Source organism: Aythya ferina, assembly GCF_964211825.1.
Source record: "Aythya ferina genome assembly, chromosome: 1".
NCBI lineage: Eukaryota > Metazoa > Chordata > Aves > Anseriformes > Anatidae > Aythya > Aythya ferina.
In genome coordinates, this window is record NC_140296.1 from 20,638,453 (window position 1) to 20,659,879 (window position 21,427).

Genomic DNA, 21,427 nt, shown 5'->3' on the forward strand with positions numbered 1-21,427 from the left:
CTGCTTTGCCAAAGGGTTTGTCTGCACCCTTTCCTATTCCACAGTGATCTATTTGCTGACCAAGCTGGCACAGGAAGCCGAGACCCAGAAAGAGTTATAAGGACTTGCACGTCTTACCATTAGATGTTCTCATCTGCCGCCGTCGCCCAACGCGGTCCAGGCCGATGGGGGTGCTCTGTGAGAAGGTGAGTGGGCGAAATCTGGCTGAGACGGCTTTGTAGGGGGGCACCTGGTGTGCAGGAACCGGTGGCCGTGTGGCAGGCTGCAGGGAAACAAGAGAAAATCAGGTCTCAGTAAACAACCTACCCACCAGTCCAGCTTGGGTGCAAAGTAGAGTCCCTTCAGGTAGTCCAGCTAGTTACAGAGGCAGTGAACACTCCTACTTCAAGCACCTGTGATGGTGCTTAAACACCATATCATGTACCCACCATCGTCATGGTAAATATTTTATAATGTTATAGCTTTCTATTAAATTAAAAACGCTATCGCCCTCTCTTACAATCAGGTATGCACTATAATTTTCATCTTGTAATGCTCCATCCCTAAATGCTCTGAGATCTAACCAATTTCAGGCTGACATTGTAAACACCCACCTGAATAATGGCAGAATAACCAACAATTAATTCTACAGCTGGAAGTTGTGTTCATTTACTGGGATGCTTTCTTACTTCAAATAAACATATTGCTTTCAAGTGAAATAAACTTGTTTTACAAGACCAAAATAATTGCCTAAATGATCCCCTGCTCTGAAGATCCCAGGATTCACATTAAAAAGAGGTAATACTTAATTTACTTATAACCACATAGAAGACATTTTCTTTTATCATATCATTCATTTGCTTAATTATGATTGTACCTATTTGCAAATTCAGTCTAATTTTGTCATCCCTGAACAACTCCATGCTGAACAGCAAAACCTCATCATATAAACTTCAGAGAAACACATCTTTAATCTTCCCTTATCTTTCAGCCATTACTGTTCATAGGCCCTTTATCGAGTAATCTGAAACATCGAGGCTTTTTTCATGACCTGTTGACACTCTGCTAGGAAATCAATGATTTAGTATTGTTTGAAAACTGTTTCTCACACCTAAGCTGCCAGATGAAACAAAACACAACAAAGGAAGAATTAACATTATGCTTCTAAAATATTCCCTTGGGTATTCAAAGCTGCTAAGAAAAAAAAAAAAGCAGCAAGGTGAAGATCAGTCCTTGAAAATCCCATATAAAATACTTCTTTCTACACATGCATTCCCAGTTCATTATTCCTGTTTTTTCATTTCAGCTACAAATTTACTAAAGACTTCCAAAAACCCCAAGATTCATTCATCTCCTCAGTACTCTAGCAATATCTCAGGATCCTATCACTAAGTAACAACAAAGAGTTAAGTTTAATATATTGCATCAAATAGCTAATAGAAGTAATGCTAATTACTGTAGACAAGTAATTGGCCAATTAAACAACAAAGCTATTTAAGTCTGGGCAATTAATATTTTCTTGGAAGGCTTTAATCCAGACTCCTCCTTCCCCAGTGCTGTTACTCAGTGGTAGGCCTGGAAGGCCACCATTTGGCTTGATAATGTGTCCCTCTTGGGAACGCTCCATAGCTTTGGTTTTGACCACAGCAATTTCTTCTTTTGTTGCTTCATTAACTTGAGAACTGCTTTAGGAAGGAGTCCTACAGCATTTATAGAAAGTGGAGGATACCTTACCAGCACTGCGTTACAAAAGCCTTTGAGCCCGAAGCCCTGTAACCTCCTACAGGACAGGGCCATCACTACTAAATACACAGATTTATGACACATAGGTGAGCTCTTATAAACCAATATGAGAAGTAATCACCATTCCAAGAAAGAAACAAGGTAATTTACAATACAAAAAAGATTATCCCAAAGTGAGTATCAGGTTTATTCCATGCTGGTTTGCTTTTTAACAAGACAAAGTAATTAGTGACAAGGAAAGCAGAATTGTAAGTATATGAAGTCAGCTTGACAAAAGGGAAGGAAGAAAAGGAATCATCCATTCTATTTTCTACGTTGAAGACAGAGACAAGGAAGTGAAAGGGTCTTTTGCAGTCTGCAGAGAGCACATCTCTTAATCTTACTTGTGTCAGCAGACCTTCAATTTCTTCTGCTGGACCGCTTCCATAGAAATTGACCCCACCTATTACAGAGATGGGTCTTCTTTTTCGCCCTCTGTGGTAGCCTACTGTATTGCTTTGGACCGCAGACCCAACAGAAGCCAGTCGTGGCTGATTTTCTCCATCCGTGCAGTCTGTCTTCTGTGACTCCACAGCAACTGCATCTTCAGGTATAGAGATACTTCTGATTGACATTTGGCCATAGTCGGAGAGAGGTCTGGGCCGAGACCTTTTTCCAGAGCTCCATCTCCTGGGTGTGACCTTCTGTGTGTCTGTCTTTTCTTCATCCTGGGATGAGGACTTCTTCCAGTGGTCATCAGAAACAACCTTTTTAAATGTGAACAAGTCAAATAAGCCACAAAATTTTCTTATACTTAATCATTTGTGAGTTTTTCATACGGCAGATCAACTTAACATTGCTAAAGAGAAAGTGTTACCACAAATATGATAAACACAACTGACAACTCAGGAAGACAGTATTTCCTTTGCAAAGTTACATCATATACTGTTTGTGCTAAGTAAGGTTAACACTACTTCGTCAGCACCTCTTAGGCAAATAACATCACTAATACCATTAATATCTCACCTACGACCTCTGCAATAGGAAGAGGACATATCATAAACATTACAGTCACTAAATCAGGTCTGGCACTCAGTTCTTCATGTGCACAAGTAATATGACACATAACTTCTGGAAAAAAAAAGCAGCCTACACATATTCCTCTGCTTTACCTCTACCTGGTGATGAAAATGAGCAGTGAGGCTCAGTTGGATGGTTTGCTGATGCCAGGTAACTGTAAGCTGATACCACAACAGGCAGTCGTGCTCCCTCCTCCCACCCACCCACACACCCTCACTTATGTCAGATCTAGAGACTGCGTGGCCCTGTGTGAATCAGTTGAGCAAGCTGATTCATTTTGGAAGGGAGAAATTAATTTTCTCCCTGATCAGGAAGGTTATAGTCAAGCAGAACAGAACCAGTGATACGACACTACAACACAAATATGGGGGAAATTAATCTTTTCAGAGAGGAAGCTTGGAAAACAAGCATGTCATTTGTATTTAGCAGCAAATTTGGCCCTATAGGTTAATGCCTACAGCTATCACAATTGTACTATTGTAAATTTAGAAATAAAAGCCTCAACTGAAATACTTATCCAAGGCAATGTTTAGAAGGATTTCAGCGTACTTGGGGTAAAACTGCTGTAAACTTCTCTAGCAAAACTCCCACAGTTCTTAAGAAGAAAATATTGCGCATAGAAATTTATATTCACTTTTCCCTCCAATTTCCAAATTCTCAGCGTTTCCTTGGCTTTTCCTGGCTTCTTTATAGGGAGTGTCTCTAGGCTGGGTTTGCACGACTGCCTGATGGGGTGAGTAACTAACTCCAATTCACTGCTGAGCAAGGGAACCCTGCTGTAATTTCTCCTGTGAATTACAAACTAATTCTGACTTTTTGTAAAAAAAATCTGCCAACATCTTTATCAAGATATTTTTAGACTGCCCAAGTGCATTTATGACAATGTTCAAAGCTAATAAACATTCCAAAAGGAGAGGCTACATTTTGATTGCCTCTGGCTACAGGTTTCTCCTCTGTTTTAGACCAGATGAAGGCATTTCAGGTGCTGCATTGTCAAAGCAGCCATTAGCCCAGAATTAGCCTTTTACAATGAAGCCTGTACAAGACTTCTCATCCTCTGTCACCTTCTGCTCCACATACCATTTTCAACCAGGCCAGTACAACTCCAGTTAGCCTGATGCACCTGATAGAGTGGGCAGGTTTTGCTATTTATTTGAAAGACAGATTAAGAGAAATTTCCCTGTATGAAACCACTTTAACTAGCAGGCAGAGTTAATAAACAGTCAGCATTTTAACATGATTACTGCAATGGAGGTATGAAAAATGATCCAGCTCCTTTGTTCTACATTAAGTTCCTCCACTTACAACGTGAAATTTCATCTGAATAGAGCACTTGCACTGATTTGAACTCTGCAGTGCCACACCTGCCACTCGAGAAAGCTTCAGCTTCTCTGCAGTTTTTGGCTCGTGCCTCAGTTTCAGGAGCTGAAGAGGCTCAGCAGGAGCGAGCACCCGGCTGGCACAGCGACACGGCTCCCTGCAGCCCAGCGGGTGAAGCTGGCTGTCAAACGCAGCCCCTCAAGGTCAGAGCAGCAAAAGCACAGGTTAAGCAAGGTCCTTACCTCTGAATCAGACACGGGTAAAGGGTCTCCACACACACAGTGACTGAGAATGGAGCTCACTAGTGTCATTTTCTGTTTCTCTTTTTCAGTGTCTTGTCCGTAAGAGCCACAAGCGTGAACAACCTCCCTGCGTAACCAGTCAGGCAAAGTTCATCCCATGTTCCTGTACTTTTAGACTGAGGGAAGGACACGTCACATGTCATCTCCTAATCTGCTTTTTACACCCTTATCTTGAGCAATAACATTTGCAAAGAGAGGACTGTTCTGCTTCTGTAGCACTCCACCTACAGTAGCCTATCCAAATGACAGTGAGGTTTGTCTCTGCTGTGCAATAAACACTCCTGAAGGACATATATTTTTAGGCTTAGCCCCTTAACTGCACTGAATAATAAACTAATAAAACAGAAAGGATAATCCTCTCCGAGCAAAATATCAGAGGAAACAAGACTGATAACCTTACGGTGCTCTAATTGACCTAATCAAGCAAGAGGGACCTGACCAAGAGACGCTGACTACCAGGAATAAAATACCCTGCGTGTAACTCATAGGCTCCTGTACTTAGTCACTGAAGCAAGTTCCACTTGTCACCAGGTTTATACTGATGTACCTCAAGTGATCTTCCCCTGATTTATCAAGAGAAATTGGGTTTATGTTCTACAATCTACAGACATGGGTATAGATACGCATGGCGCTTCATGCAGGACAAAAATCAAAACGTCATGCACTGACTCCAGAATTGTAAGTGCTGGTCAAAAAATTTCAAGCACTTTCAAGATTCCCAAGAGGTAAAGGTCTAATTAAAGCCAAGCCTACATTGAGTTTTCTGAAATTCACACCTGCTAATCTAGCGACAGCACAGGATTACCAATGCTAGCAGTCAAGATCATTCATCTTGTCTTTTAGGCTGCATCCTCATTCAGATGAGACTGCAACCACGAACAGATCTACATATTTATACCAATGCAGATGAATAAATTTCACCCAGACAGCCAAACGTCTCCAACAGTATTTGTTAAATTGCTGTATTTCAACCTTTTTTCTTTTTACTGCGTCATGCAAGTATGACACTGGACCTACAGGAGGCCTGGGCCATCCTGAAGCATTTGACAGCTGCTTTTAGGTATCGAGATTCAGCTCCAGGTGCCAGTTCTGGGTTGCTGTTTGAGTGTGCTCCCCAGCCCCCTTACAGCACCCACCAGGATGCCATCCCAGTGGCTGCAATGGCAGCTTCCCAGGCACCTGCACCACGGAGCCCGAGCATAGCTGGCCTGAACTGTTCCTTTGCGTGGCCCAGACTAATTTCCCAATCCAAATAAAGCAGCTTCAAGGGCTCGGTTCTGTTCCTGCTCACCATGATCTGGCATAGGTACAACTCTGCTACATTCAGGAGAGCACTGCTGCTGTTGGCATTCCCTGTTACTCATTAATACCAATGTAAGCAAGATCAGCATCAGGTGGTCAGGCACTAAAATCTTAACTTAGCCTTGGTAGCCAGATGAGAGCCAGTTTTGCAATTATTATTTGGTGTGTTTTATAAATTTGGCACCAAAAACTGCCTCCAGAGGGAGTGTTGTCCAAGGAGAGAAGGATAACTTTCCACATCAGAACAAGACCAGATTTATACAGTGCTGATAGTGATGTTTATATGTATACAACTTATATGGATGCAACTTATATCGCTGTAATTTGCCTGTACCTGAAATTGCATGTAGGCACAATTGCATGACTGGCACAATTATATCAAGCAGGAGTAACGTCCCATACCAGACAGACACACCTGAGTGCAGAAAAAGCCCAAACTATAAAACTGACCCAGCACACGCCTACTGCTGGTACACTTGCTGCACTGACAACAGACAAACAATCCCATGTGAGCTTCTGATAATGCAGTTATGCCAATAAACTCTCCAATGAGAATAAAATCCCAGCTCTGTAAATATGTTGGTGCCTGGGTAATACAACAGAGACTCCTTGCCCACCCAGCTGCATTCCTACCAGTACACAGTTGGATTTTTTATTTGTATTTATATGTCCTACTGACACAATTAATGCTTCCTAACTTCCACATACAGAAAAGGGGACAATTAAATTCCTAGAAATGTGTTTCCCATCTGTCTTCTCCACCTCAATTCCCACCACCTGCTTTTTTTTTTTTTTTTTTTTTTTTTCCCTTAGCTCCAAAAGAAGTTGCATTGCTTCTTGTTTTGGTATCTCTTTATTTTCCTGAAAACACTTGTGATGAATAATCAGTCCTGGTCTTCTGTAAATGGCAAGGCTTAAAAGCAGGTACTGGAGTATTTATAGGGAAAATTCACAGCAGTTGTGCTATTTCGTGTAGATATCTGTGTGTTTTGATTATGAGTACATGCTTCCATATGCATTTGGGAGTCCATAAATAAAATGTATAAACTTATGCTAACAATGACAGCTGTATGTCAGCATTATAACAGTGACTATTACAGAGCTGACATTTCTGTGTAACACAGGAACTGCCACTTATAACACAGGAATTGCCAAATGCTCATAACTCAGCAGTAAGATTAGAACGGATTTTTCAGTCCATATAAGCTAGCAAAAATATAAAGGACCAAGTGCTCATGACCTCGTGGTCATAAATAATTTTATCAACTTCACTTAACTAAGTAAAAGTCCAGGCAGAGTGTCTCCACCCAGGTACATGATAAAAGGTAACCTTTGCACTTTTTCTGGTTGCTAAATAGCAGCTGGGGAACACTAGTTGAAGATCATTTATCATCACTACTAACTGAGGTTAAAAGGTTGTTTTATGCTTCATGGACATGATCAATATTGGCTCTGAAGTGGGGCTCTCGAGTCCTTCTACTTCTAGGCAGGTGTTAAAGGAGCAAAGTCCCTCCCACTGTAAGCAAAGAGCAGGTCTGAGACCACCTGATGGAACTGAACAGGTACAAGTCTGTGGGGCCTGATGCCGTGCATCCCAGGGTCCTGAGGGAACTGGCTGATGGAGCTGCCAAGCCTCTCTCCATCATGTCTGAAAAGCCCTGGCAGTCAGTTGAAGTCCCTGGTGACTGGAAAAAAGCAAACAGCACTCCCAGTTTTATAAAAGGTCAAAAGGAGGACCCAGGGAACTACAGACCAATGAGCCTCACCTCTGTGCCTGGCAAAATAATGGAACAGATCCTCCTGGAAGCAATGTCAAGGAACATGCAGGACAAGGAGGTGATCACAGCCAGCATGGCTTCACCAAGAGCAAATCATACCTGACCAATCTGGTGGCCTTCTACAATGGAGTGACTGCATCAGTCAACAAGGGAAGACTGACCGATGTCATCTACCTGGACTTCTGCAAGGCTTTTAACATGGTCCCACATGACATCCTGATCTCCAGACTGGACAGAGATGGATTTGAAGGGTGGACCATTCAGTGGATAAGGAATTGGCTTGAAGGTCACACCCAGAGAGTTGTGGTCAATGGCTCCTTGTCCAGGTGGAGGCTGGTGCTGAGTGGTGTCCCTCAGGGATCTATCCTGGGACCGGTGCTGTTTAATATCTTTAGCAATGACACAGACAGTGGGTTCAAGTGAACCCTCAGCGAGTTTGCAGATACCACCAAGCTGAGTGGTGTGGTTGATACACCAGAAGGAAGGGATGCCATCCAGAGGGACCTGGACTGGCTGAAGAAGTAGGCCCACATGAACCTAATGAGGTTCAGCAAGTCCAAGTGCAAGGTGCTGCACGTGGGTTGGGGCAATCCCAGACATGAGCACAGACTTGGAGAACTCATTGAGATCAGCCCCGCAGAGAAAGACTTGGGGGTTCTGGTGGACGAAAGGCCCAACACGAGCCAGCAGTGCGTGCCTGCAGCCCAGAAGGCCAACTGTGTCCTGGGCTGCACCAACAGAGGGGTGGGCAGCAGGTGGAGGGAGGGGATTGAGCCCCTCTGCTCTGCCCTGGTGAGGCCCCACCTGGAGTGCTGCGTCCAGGGCTGGGGCCCCCAGCACAAGAAGGATGTGGGGCTGTTAGAGCAGGTCCAGAGGAGGGCCATGAGGATGGTTATAGGGCTGTAGCACCTCTCCTGTGAAGAAAGGCTGAGAGAGCTGGGGATGTTCAGCCTGGAGACGAGGATGTTCTGGGGAGACCTCATTGCAGCCTTTCAATACTTAAAGGAAGCTTATAAAAAGACAGAGGCAACTATATTTTTCTTCATGGGCAGACAGTGATAGGATAAGAGAACATGGTTTTAAACTAAAAGAGGGGAGATTTAGATGTTAGTAGGAAATTATTCCCTCAGAGGGTGGTGAGGCCCTGGCACAGGCTGCCCAGAGAAGCTGTGGGTGCCCCATCCCTGGAGGTGCTCAAGGCCAGGCTGGATGGGGCTTTGGGCAACCTGGTGTGGTGGGAGGTATCCCTGCCTACGGGGCTGAGGGTTGGAATGAGCTGATCTTTAAGGTCCCTTCCAACCCAAACCACTGGATGATCTATACAGATAAGCCATACAGATACAACCCCAAACAAAACTTGACCATATATTTCTACAGCATTTTTAATGCTGACTTACTTCATTTAACCTGAGCCTTTAAAGCGTGCTTATCATAATCAAAAAGCCTAATGCTTTCCCTGTGAGCAATGTGCTTTACAAAGATTACTGAGTTCACCTTCGTAACATTCACATTTCACAGATAAGGCGCAGACACAAAGCACTTCAGCAATTCAAATCACACAGGAAGCACAGCTGAGCTGGAAATGACCAGAGGATCTCGTGACTGTTCTTCGGCCTGAAGGATTTCCTTCGTCCTCTCCTCTGTCATTTTACTCATTTCCAAAACCAAACGCAGCTGGCAGATTTCTGACGGGCAGAGGGCAGTTTGCAGAGACATGCATTTGGTTTGCGGAATAATCTCATCAGACGTACAAAATGCAAGAGGGCTAAAAACAGAAAACAGTTTTTCCGGTGTCTTGATCTGTGGGGATGATGCTCTAGTGGTATTTCACCTTTACTTCAGTATCTTAAATTAAAAGCAAGCATGTAGCATACAGTAAAGTAGCACTGATATCTTTAGAGTCTTTTCAGAAGATGTAGAGGCATTAACAGCCCCTAAATAATCCCTATGTCATTTCTAAATCAAGACTTGGGACAGCCCAGAGCATGTAGGAGGACTGAAAATACTCGTTTTCCTCTGATTTGGTCAAACAAACAACGTTTTCCAGGCTGCCTGTTGTCTCTGTAACATCCGCTGGCAAACCTCAAAAGCCAGCTGATTTGAAAGCTGAGCTTTCTGCAAACAAAGCCCAACATAAAAAGCTGTCGGCCTTGTACCCGTCTCTCCAGGAGGAGGTCCCCTGGCTCCCCTTCTCCCCACCCTTCCTGGGCAAAGCCTCATTGTCTTTGCCCCAGCCCAAGCCGAAGCCCAAGCCGCCGGCAGGTCCCAGGAGCGGACCCAGCCTGCAGCCTGCAGCGGGTGGAGCTGCCTTGGGCGACTCTCCGTCTGCAAACGATTACTTGCTCGAGCGTGGCAGGAGGGCGAGGCCGCTGCGGTTGAGCTGGGGCTCGGAGGAGCCGAGCCTGCTGTGCTCCACCATGCAGGGGGGCTCAGATGCAGCCCCCAGATGCCAGCGAGGGGAAGCGCAGGTGGCTCAGAGGAAACCCCACGGCTGCCTTCCTTTAGTGTGGGCATCATGGCCTCACAGCGTCACAGGGTGGCTGAGGTTGGAAGCAACCCCTGGAGGCCCCTGCTGCCACCCCTGCCCAAGCAGGGACACCCAGAGCAGGCTGCCCAGGCCCACGTCCAGGCGGCTTTTGGAGCTCCCCAAGGAGGAGACCCCACAGCCTCTCTGGGCAGCCTGTGCCAGGGCTCCGTCACCCGCCCAGCACAGCAGTGCTGCCTGGTGCTCAGAGGGAGCCTCCTGGAGCTGGGATGGATGTGCAGCACCAGCAGGTCAGCACCATGCTCTGTGCACAGGGTGCCACTCCACAGCCAGGGGTATGATCACTACTGACAAGGGCTAGCCACTTGGCTGTGCCTAACCTGACCCAGAACCCTGATTCCTGTCCCCACTGCCTTTTTTCCCCTCTGCCTACCAGAGGATGCAGTGACAAATGACTGCGGGCTGCACTGAATGGCAGACAGCTTTGCTGCAGCGAGTTGGAGGAGCTGCTGCTGTGACAGGAAGGAGGGCGTCCTTTGAGGGCTCCGTGCTCTATCATTTCAGCCACCAGCTCTGCAAGGCATGGCGGTTTCTGCTTTAGCTCTGCACACAACTGCTCTTGGAAGTCATCCTCTGAGCAACATGCAGAGGTATCCTGTCCTGTTTGAGGCAGCCCAGAGAGTTCAGAGCAAATCCAGCATCACTTGGGCTCATTGAAATCTGCAGATGAGATGCTGCTGAGCACCTCTGATGGTGCTCTGCTGCTGTCCCCAGGTCAGAGTGGCACCAGCCACTGGAGTGCTGGGACCCGCTGCGAGCAGTAAACCCAGTTTACGTTCCCACCCTTATTTACTTAATCCTTCCCAGTTTAGCAGATTTTCAGTTACACAGATTAAGCTGATTAAGCCACATTCCAAATCGCATGTGGATGACCTGGAGATGAATAAACCCAACGCCGACAGCTCAGGGAGCTGAGAGCAGCTGACCCTGTGAGGTGCTGGGCACTTGCAATTCATAGGAGTTCTTCCAGGAGTTTTACCCCCAAATAAAGCCGTGTGTGCTCAATATTCAGAGCCCAGAGACCTGTAAGGAAATGACGAGAGCAGCAGCTCCAGCCTTACTGTGTGCTACCTCAGATCAGCACTGCACAGGGCTGAGCTCTGGGGACCACACGGCGTGGATGAGGTGGGACCTCCAACTGCATGGCACAGACATAAATGAGTCAAGAGATTGATCCTAGAGCATTTAAAGTACAATCCGCAGATAAACTGGGACTCAGCCCTCAGTACAGAATTACCTCTTCGCTATAATCTATAATAATCTTCACTATAATCACTTAGAGTCATGCAGATAACATGTGTATTTAAGTAATAAAAGGTCTTGTGTACCATGAAGCCAGATGCCAGCAAGGCACCTTACACAGCAGGTGTTCAAAGAGCTTGGGAAACACTAGGTGACGTCAAATAATTCCTTGGTTTTTTTGTGTTTTTTTTTTTTTTTTTTTTGTCCCAAACTGCGTTGTTTATGCAGCCTTAGTGGCTGCCATGTGCCAGTCCAAAGCAAAGGCTTTAAGGTTTTGTTACTTACACTGACATGGGGCTCTTTTTCAGGAAAGTCAAGTCCAAATGTGAAATGGTACTTAATGCAGGGTAGTTTCTGCATTTGGGCATGCACGGAGATGGACCAGGTCCCACTGACTTCATTTGCAGACTCTAATTGTCTGGACAAGTGGGTAAGGGAATAAAATAGCTTTGCTTCCAGCTACTGCAGCCAGTCCTTAGAGGAGAACATGTTTGAGCCTGGCCTTTCAGTACCTTGCAAGCTTTGTAGTGAAATATGTCTCCGAGCCACAGAGATTTTAGCAGCTATGCTGGAATACATACTGGCTTTTACATGAAATTCACATGAAAAAGAAGATGCATGGAATGTGGAATGTATGCAGATCTGTCCGTCAACGTGGTGTACTTAAGGTGCAGACAAAGTCTTTCAAGTTTTGGATTTGCGTTGCTCAGCATTACTCCTCAAAGGGTTGCTGAGAACGAACCAAGCACTAGAGTGTCACAGAAACAATTCTCTGGGTGGATACAGTTCTGTAACACAGGGATGTAAAGTTAAATTAAAAAATGAATTGTAGTGAAAAGTTCAAACCCCAGTGACCTCATTGTGTGAGTATGTGGCATTCACTGAAGAGCCCGCAGGCTGCATAAATTCCAATTAAAAAATACCTGGCGTCTTTGGTACCACGCTACCTCCATGCATGCTAGAGAGGAGGGGCAAAAGAACAACGACACCCTCAAGAGATGTGGAGAAGGTCTGGAGAGAAGACAGGGCAGTGCTTACACCCTTTGCACACTAAGACAGAGGTAGCCACAGTCCTGCACAGCTCCTGCTTCCAATCTGCAGCTACCACCACTTCCAAAAATGTAGCTGGAGAGCAGAGGTCTGGGTGCAGCTGCACCGTTTGGGTGGACACAGCTGTTTTGCCATGCAGCAGCACACAGACCACTCCAAGCAGCGCCCGTTTAGACAACTGAAACATGCTCACAAATAACCTAAAATACATGATAAGATAGAGAGAAAGTTTAAATTGCAGGCTAGATAATAACAGAATGTGGTGTTAAAACTAAAACTGCAGTAACTTTTACCCACCCAAGGCACACATTCATTTTAAAACCTCTGAAAGGCAGCACTGGTTTGTGGGGAACCAAGGGGAGGGACGAGCTGAATTTCTCTTGTGTCATGAGCCCAGATCACCACTAGATGGTAGATGAGGAGCATTGATTTTTCTTCCGTTTCATTCCCGAGAAACACCGCTGACACATCAACCCCCAGGGCTTCTCACCTCTTTGGCAGTGAAAGCATCTCCTTGCCTACACCCTTATGGGAGAGCTCTGAAAGACGGGTGGGTGGCTGTGGCAACCCTGGGACTCTGTGGTGGGGAATGATCCCAGAGCCCCGGTGTTTGTAGGTACTGGGCTAGTTTTCCAACCTTACCACAGCCGCAGACAATAAACAACCTTGCTCTTCCCCAGCAGGATGGCAACATTGATGAGAATGGCAATAACTGCAATCTCCAGTCAGTTTGTAAAAAAAATGCCAAGCTTTTAAAGTTATATGGTTTCACGGACATAAGACTACCAAGCATGAGAGGCTGTAGTGTGTACAACTGCAACAATTACCTTTGTTTCTCTCAGACCTAAGGCATGCGACACGTTTATTCAAACTGAGGTGGCTTGAAAGCTAAAGCAGTTTAATTCTGTAACTGGTTTTCAAGCAGACCCAGAGGGTTCCTAGCTTTGGTGCACGTTTCCCAATGAAGAACAAACCTCTGAGAGCTGCCTCACCCCAGGCAGCCCAAAGCCATGCTGCTGCACATGGCAGGGGCTGAGCCGTGCCATTTCCAGGATGTGTGTGCCTGCTCTTCACCGACACTGCCAAACCATCGGCACAGCTCCAGTGGCAGTGCTCACAGTGCCTCTCCTCCACAGGGCTTCAGGTTTATTGCTGCGTTTATTTCAGGGGTGCAGCAATGCAGCTGCCCTTCTGCTGCATGAAGGTACAATGACATGCTGGTGGCTTCCCCAACGCTTGAGCAGCAACACGCTCTGCTGTCCAAAATCTGCGGGCAAATATCCAAATAGCCTGCACTCGGCATGGCCACCAATGCACAGTGACAACTTCAGCAAGGACCGAATGTTTAAACCCCTACGCTGCACGTTTCACAACACACTGCCCTACAAACATCGCCCCGTTCTGCAAGGCTTCCACGGGAAAAGCGTTTAACATTGAATCAACACTGCTTCCAAGTGCACTGACTCCTTGGAGACCTTTCGGCTGGGAAGAAATACAGCCAGACCCTGCTCAGGCTAGTAAAATCTGACAAGCCCACATGACAAGCTGGTATAACTGCAGGGTGTAATAAACTGCCCTTGAAAAAACGTACGTGAACAGCTTGGCTGCCAAAACTTTCTTCGATACTAATGTACAAAGGAAAAATAATTTGATGTTAGCTTCCAAAGAGAATACATTAAAGGAAATAATTGCTGTCAGCATATTTTAGCAGTAACAAGCTGCAATAGTCATTAGCATTCAGGTTATTTTGCATTGTTCGTGCTGTTTTGCATTAATAAAGACAAAACCTGATGGGTAAATAAATAACTTCTAAACAATTTTGCTTTCTTTCTTACCTCTTCCTTTTTTTCTTCTGCACCAGGGGCTAAATTGAGGCTCAGCTGAGAGTGGCTGCTTATGCCACTGTCCTCGTTTCCATCATCGTAGTACACGGTTTGCACGGTGTCCTGGAAGCAGACAGGATTCCTGCCCAGCTTCTGCCCGGCGACCTCGCCCCTCTCCTCGCTTTCCATTGAGCTCAGTGACAGCGTGCTGTGATGGTCCGGGCACTGGAAATCCATATTGGACTTGACCTTCTCCACACTGGGGCTCTGAGGTTTTGGAGCAGTTGGCCTGACAGGAACGTGAGGATTTTCGGCTTCCCATGTAAACTGCTGGGCAGCTTTCGGTTCATCCGAGTCCGTATCAAACACTTCATTGGGAAACGGCCCAATGTCACTCAGAGTCGGTGACAAGCTCTCAGACTCTGGGAAACCTGAAGACGTCCTGAGGCTTCTGTCTTCAGCACCAGCTACATTCATCTCAGCCTCTTTATCCTGAGCAGCTGCGGGGCTCTGCAGGCAAGGTGTTCCTGGTGAGGAAGAGTCTGGACTAGATACCGAGGAGGTGCATCTCTTTCTGTCATGATCAGTGCTACTGGAAACCCTGCGGGAGTAGTCATCGTGCAGTCTGCTGTTCGACCTCGTTCTCTGGGACTGCTCGCTGGGAGAAGGAGCTGTGCTCTTAGAGCCATCCTTCTTCCACGCGGCATCTGCAACGTTGCTGACAAGCTTCAAAACTCGGTCAAAATCCTTTGCCCTGATGGGGCTCTTCCATCGCTTGGATCTCCTCTCGGGGTTCCCACTGGTTTTGTCTGAGTCAGCAGAAGCAGCACTCGCAGTCCTTGCTGGCATTTGTTTTTCATTTGCAGCCTTGAGGTCGGTCAGGTTTGAGGTGGACTTCCGTTTGAACGAGCTTTTCTTCAGGAAGTTTAAATTATCCGAACTTTTGCTTCTTCGATAAACGATCCTGTTGTTTTCAGAGTCTTTCACTAAAATCTCACAGATCTTTGGCTCCGCGAGGACGGGAGACGTTGGCCTCGTGCCGTTGTGATGGCTCTGGGTTTTCTCTGCATCCAGCAAGTTGATGCGGCCAACGCCGTAAGCCCGCCTGATGCTGCGAGAGCGGTGAGTGTTCCTCAGGAAAGACTCATCACTCTCCTCCGCATCAGAGCAGTCAGAAGCCAAACCATCCACTGTGCTCTGCAAATCCTGTAAAGGTCCCGAATAGGAGTACCTGTTAGTCTGAACTCTCACCACTGCCCCGTTTGAAATGTTCTTGCCTACACTGTTCTCATTTAGGATATCTGAGCATTCCCTTGCTTGAATCCCTTGGAGAACGGACGATTTCAGCTTCTTGAAAGACCCCATTTTCCTGATGGAAGACAGAGCATTCCACGTGGAAGAGTTGCCCATCAAAATCAGAGACCGAGGCCTGTCAGTGCTGGAATTCGCCCGTTTCCGAGGGGTGGAGAAAAAGCGCATGATTTTGGAAGGGCTGAGTTTCTCGTCCTGTATTTCCTCTTCGAGACCCGTGCCGGTGCTGTAACCCCCATTACGACTGACAGAGGTCGTCAGGTTTGGGGGCTCCTTGTTATCCATCACTATACAGGTGACGGTGGCGCCGCCATTCCGAATTGTGGTCATGCCCTCGATGCTGTACGCATGGAGGCAGAGGCTGGGGCAGCTCAAAGCCACGCTGCTGTCTCCAGCAGCTGCCCTCGCTGCCTGTCCTTCATCCGCTGCACCTTGGCTCCTCTTGCTTCCACGTTCGCTGGGTGAGGTGAGCTCCTCAGGCTGCACTGCCTGCATCAAGAAAGCAAAGGCGCCTGTTAGAGAAATCCCTGTGCAAAGTCCCCCACAAAAGGAAGTTTGATCCCCATTGTAAGACTTAAAGGCACACATGAGCTCAGGGAGTTCCTCTCAGCTGCACAAAGGTGTGTTACAGCAGCGAGGAGACGTTAATAACTCCCTCAAAGTACAACTGCGTTCGTTTGCAATTTAAGTGACCGGAATAATTTCAATACGTGCTTGTTTTCCTAAAGCTTAATAAGCTAGTGAATTCACTGTGATTACCACACCCACCTTGGTACACGAAATGCAATCCCCACACGCATGAAGAGAGAGAAAACCCTGACAACTGCAATCCAGCCTTCCTCCTCGGTGCTAAACATGAGAAGTTTTCATCCAAAAACCATCCCCAAACAGAGAGGACCGGCGAAGATTTTATCCTCCACTTGCTGCTGTGGTGTTCCCGGACCCGATCCATCCTCATCCACCCCAGGAGGCAAACCCAAGCGCTCCATCAGAGCACGATGCTGCCCTCCCTGAGCCAAACAAGACCCCCAAATCTGACAAAAACTTGGATTTGGAAGTGACTCCGAGTCCCATTGCCCTGCTTCAGGGCATCTCCAGGGGGTGCAGCCTGAGCTGGGCTCCTGAGGAGCTGCGGGGGGAGCCGTGGAGATGAAAGCAAGGCCGGGGGGTCGCGGGGGACCCCCCACAGCCCCCCAAGGGCTCTTGCCCCGGGGTAAGGGGAGGGAACAGCGCCGGAGGGAGCGAGGCAGCCCCGGCCTCGCCTTTGTCTCCGCCGGCCCCAAGTGGCCGCGGGGGCTCGGAGGGCAGCGAGGAGGAGGGGGAGGCCCCTGGAAACGGGGAGGGGGGCGAGGAGAGGAGGGGGGGGACCCGCGGCTGAGCTTCACCCCCCTCCCCGGTCCCCGCAGCCCTTCCCCCTCGGCAAGGCACAGAAAGCGGCGGCTCCGGGCTGCCTGAAAGGAGCCGTGGGGTTTTTGCATCACCATAAGAATAAGGCGAGCGGCCGGGGCAAAGGCGAGGCAAGCCTTGAAAGAGGCGAGCTTGGGAGGCGGTGGGTCCCTGCAGGCTCGTCCCTCCCGAGCAGGGCTTCACCAGGAGTTGTTGGGGCCGCTGGGGATAAAGGGAAAGGGATTTCCTCGCCTTGCAGCCCCGCATCGCCCCCATCCCCTTCATTCAAAGCGGCCCCGCCGGAGCCCGGCGCGGACAAAGGCACCGAAACCTCGGCGGGCCCTCGCCTGCCTGCACCCCTCGCCAATTCCACGGGGAAAAAAGAATAATAAAGAATAAAATAAAAATAAATACATAGGAAGAAGCAGAAGAAGCCGCTGCTCTCGGCGAAGTTGGCAGGGAAAGCGGCTTTCTGCACCTGAGCAGGCAGGAGGGGGGGGAAGCGGAGAGCACGGAGTGAAACGAAAGGAGAAGAAACAGGAGTGAGAAGGACATGAGAAAAGAATAAGAACGAAAGGAGAAAAGAATAAGAGTAAAAGGAGAAAAGAATAAGAATGAAAGGAGAAGATAATAAGAGTGAAAGGAGAAAACAGTAAGAATGAAAGGAGAAAATACGAATGAAAGAAGGAATAATAATAATGGAATGAGAAGGAATAATAATAAAATGAGAAGAAATAATAATAAATGCTAATAATTAAATGTTAATAATTAAATGATAATGATAATTAAACGGCAATAACAAATAATTAAATAATAATAAATAATTAAGCGACAGCATAAATAATTAAACACTGTGTTTTTTTGAAAAAAAAAAAAAAAAAAAAGCTCCCGGCACGCAGCTTTGCACCGACTTCCCCGCTCTGTCCCGGGGAAGGAGAGTGAAGGGGGACGGGGGGGGGGCACACTGCCGGTCCCAGCTCGGTTCCCTTACCTGGGGGGACCCGGGGACCCCCGGTGCCGCCGCCCGTCCCCGCCGCCTCCCGCATCGCTATGGCAGCGGCCGCCGCGGCGGGGCGGGGAGCGGCGCTCCCGGGCAGCGCCGGCCGGGGGCGGCGGCGGCGGCATGGCGGGGCGGGGAGGGGCGGCCCCGGGCTCGGCGAGCCTCCCCCCCACGGCCCCGAGAAGGGGCTGGCTTCGAGGTCCCAGCTGTGGGAGGGTTTCTGCAGCCCCCCTGGGGTGCAAGGGCCCGCCTGCCGTCGGTAGTGAGGGGGGAATGGGGTTGGTGTGTGGAGGTTGGAGGTGGAAACACTGGGGAAAAGGGCTTGGCAGGCTGCGAGGTGTGTTAGATAGCTGCACGTGGTGCCCAGGCTCTTTCTGTCCCCAAGCCGGACAGTTTTGCCTGCCACTGTTCCCCAAACATTAAGATCCCGTAATGCACAGTGAGCAGTGCCCATATGCTGCACAAAGAAGTTGTGAAAGTGCCTTACAGCCCCGTGTCACCACTCCTGGCAAAGGCACGTAACAACCAGTACCCCGTACTCCAACAGTTTAACGTCTAAGAATATTCCTGCACGTGGACTGGACTTGTAGATACAACTAAAACACTTTAAATACAACTCAATTAAGAGGCACAATGACAACGGGGTGGGACGGACACCCTGGAGAAGTCACAAAGGCCATCAGCCTGTCCTCCGAGCCTGGTGTGCTGTGACTCCGCACGCTGTAATTACCTCTCCGGAGCACAGCCTCTGAACGGCAAGATGTAGTTAGTGGATGAGGCAAACAAATGGGCTTAAGGGGTGTAGGTCAAATGAGGTGGCAAATAACTCTGGCACTGACCACAGGATTCTCGGGAAGCCAGCAGTGCCGGGCACGGCCTGCCACCCGCCCAGGACTGGCTGGGCTGAGCTTCATGGCAGGCCTCTGGAAGAAGCATGTTTTGAAGAATGACTCAAAGGAGTGGGTGAAGTGGTTGCTTTATAGTGCTGGACATGGAGAAATGGAGATTCAGACTGGAAGAACTGACAGGGAACAACCTGGGGAAGTGCTCAAGTCAGTGTGAGCGAGAAGTATCTGCCTCAGATCTTGGGACAAGGAAGCGAAGGGGCTGAAATGGCTGAGGGACAGTGGGGATGTCTATGAGATGTTACCTGTAAAAGTGTTTCCAACAATTTGGCAAACTTGTCCCACAGCTTCCCTAGCATGTCTAGGGGGTTGTGCTGATCCCTTAAAAACTGCCTAGCAGAGCTACTCAAACTTAATTTTCAATGAATTTGTGTCCCTATGTTCCTGTACCATCCTTTTGAATATCCTTTTCAATCCGTAAGTCCCCTCAGAGAAGGGAACCAGTTCCCCCTGTGCCTTCTACCCACCAGATGGACAAAAAGACAAAGCAGAAAAAAGCCATGAGCTGGTGATGAATCAAGGCACTACTTTGGGTCTTTCCTTTATCCAGCCAACAATGTTGAAGCTGAAGAAACTCTGACGACTTTGAGATCTAAATATTTGTCATAAATATACCTGAAATTCACCAGATGGTTAAAAACTGCTTAAGGAGACAGAAATGACAGGAGAAACTATTGAGAGACTAAGAACTTACTCACAAGAACTTAATTGCCTTACAAAACCAAGATAAAAAACTCACTTTGGGTAATTAGGTAAAATACAATTGTATGTTGCATTCCCTGAATGTCACTACATTAATGAAGGGAATATGTAGAAAAATACAATTATAGGAATAAGAGTATTCAGTCAGTTAATCTCTTGTTAAGTTACAAAAATTAAATATTGTAGTTGTCATCTTCTGAGACCTTTTTGTAATAGATATTTTACTGGTATCATGCTCAAACCTACTTGTCACTGTTGCAGCATCATCGAATCACAATCTTCTGTATGTATTCAATGTGAAGCACACTAAAGGAGTGTGCTGTGTCTGAGGACAGGATTAACTTCTTGTACTGCAGACAAATAATTACCCAAATCTTTTCTTAATCTGAATTATTTTTTAAAGGCTGGGAGCTACAACTGTATTTAGTACTCAAGTGCAGTCACACCAAGGTTCAGTGAAATGATGCAAAACAAAGTTTATCAACAGGACTGCCACAGGAAAGAAGGCAGATAGATCACTCATCCGATTATAAACTAGAGCACTTTTCTGTATCTTCCAATATTCAAAGAAAATCAAGATAAAATGTTTCATTAAAGTTGCAAAACAAAAGTTCATTAAATTAGTTCTGCTCTTCTACAATCCTAAAGGCTTTTGTACAATCCTGAAAAAAAAAAAAAAAAAAAAACAGACAAACAAAAAAACTCCTCCAAATTTCTAATGGAAAAAAAGGTGCTTTTGAAGTGAAATTTACAGCTTTTTCCCTTCTTGAGAACATTACATATTTTCAAACATTCTTAGAGGAATATAACATTAAATAAGAACAAATGCATAGCATTTTACAGTTTCCTCTGAAAAACTGAACTATAAACCCTGATACTTTTAGGCTAATGGTTTGACCCCAGATGAGTAACAGAGGATGCAGCTGACTGAGAAGTTGACCACATACAGTAATTTATGAAGAGAAGAACTCCAAGAGAAAAAAAAAAATGGGTTGGTATATGCATGAGATTTTTAATAATGACTTGACAATGGCCATCACACTTATTGCAACAAAAATGAAATGCTTGTTTCAGAAGCTCAAAGTCTGTAACTGGAAAGAGGTTTAATGGGCATGTGACAAGGAATGAGAAGGATTATTCTAAGTGTAATACAGGTGGGAAAGGATTACAAAAAAATGTGACATGGGAGAAAAAATATTCTTCATCATATTTAATGATAAAGAAACACCCCACCAAAAAAAACTTTTAATAGGTTAGTGATACCTCTGGCTTTCTCAGAATAGCAATGGACACATTCGTGTAGTAAGAAAATCATTCACTTAAATCTGAAAAGTCTAAATGAGAACGATTCTCTCTGCTTAGTTTATAAATTCTCCTTTTCAGTCCCACAATTTTATTATTCATTTTCTGGTTCATTTATAAATACTTTTTAAAAGATGATTTTAAAATAGTATTTTGTTTTTAAATGTACTCTTGAAAGAATAATGAAAAAGAGCCAAAATGAATAGTTTCAGGAAAACAAAATAAAAACATTTGTCATACTTCAACAGCTATTGGGCAAGACTGGCAAAGGAAATTACACTCTTAAGACATCCCCTAAATTAATGAGTGACTGAATTTAATTATTAAGATGAAGAATTACTGAAACAAGAAATCTCTCTGCTTTCAATGACAGGGTCTTTCCCAGGCTGCAGTATGTAGCTAATGCTGCAGTTTTGCATTTTGTGCCTTCCTTGTACATCCCAGGCAAGGACTCTCCTGCAAGCAATTAACCTCCATGGAATCTCTATACATTGATAGGTCCCACAGGGGGAATTAAACTGAGCCATATATCTGTTGAAGTTAAAGACAACTCCCCCACGGACTTCAATAGGAGAAGGATCAAGATCTCAACTTGTACAGTTTGAAAAGGAGAAAAGAATTGTATGCTTGTGTAAGCAGGCTCAAACTAACTTATATTTGTCTGACATATATAAACTG

General features: G+C 46.3%; 1 protein-coding gene across 9 annotated transcripts in view; it reads right to left on the bottom strand.

Moving 5' to 3' along the window:
* Positions 1-21,427, bottom strand: part of SPATA13 (spermatogenesis associated 13) — a 192,894-nt gene that overhangs the window by 30,401 nt on the left and 141,066 nt on the right. For 6 of the 9 annotated variants that reach the window (XM_084525534.1, XM_084525533.1, XM_084525535.1 and 3 more), the window contains 3 exons: positions 14,156-15,943; positions 2,106-2,468; positions 118-262 (listed from right to left, as the gene is read on the bottom strand). In XM_084525534.1, the coding sequence (XP_084381660.1) occupies positions 118-262; positions 2,106-2,468; positions 14,156-15,943 (2,296 nt within the window). Of the gene's footprint in view, positions 1-117; positions 263-2,105; positions 2,469-4,343; positions 4,540-14,155; positions 15,944-17,831; positions 17,925-21,427 lie in introns of those variants that run through there. The other 3 variants (XM_084525536.1, XM_084525539.1, XM_084525538.1) reach the window with 3 other exon arrangements.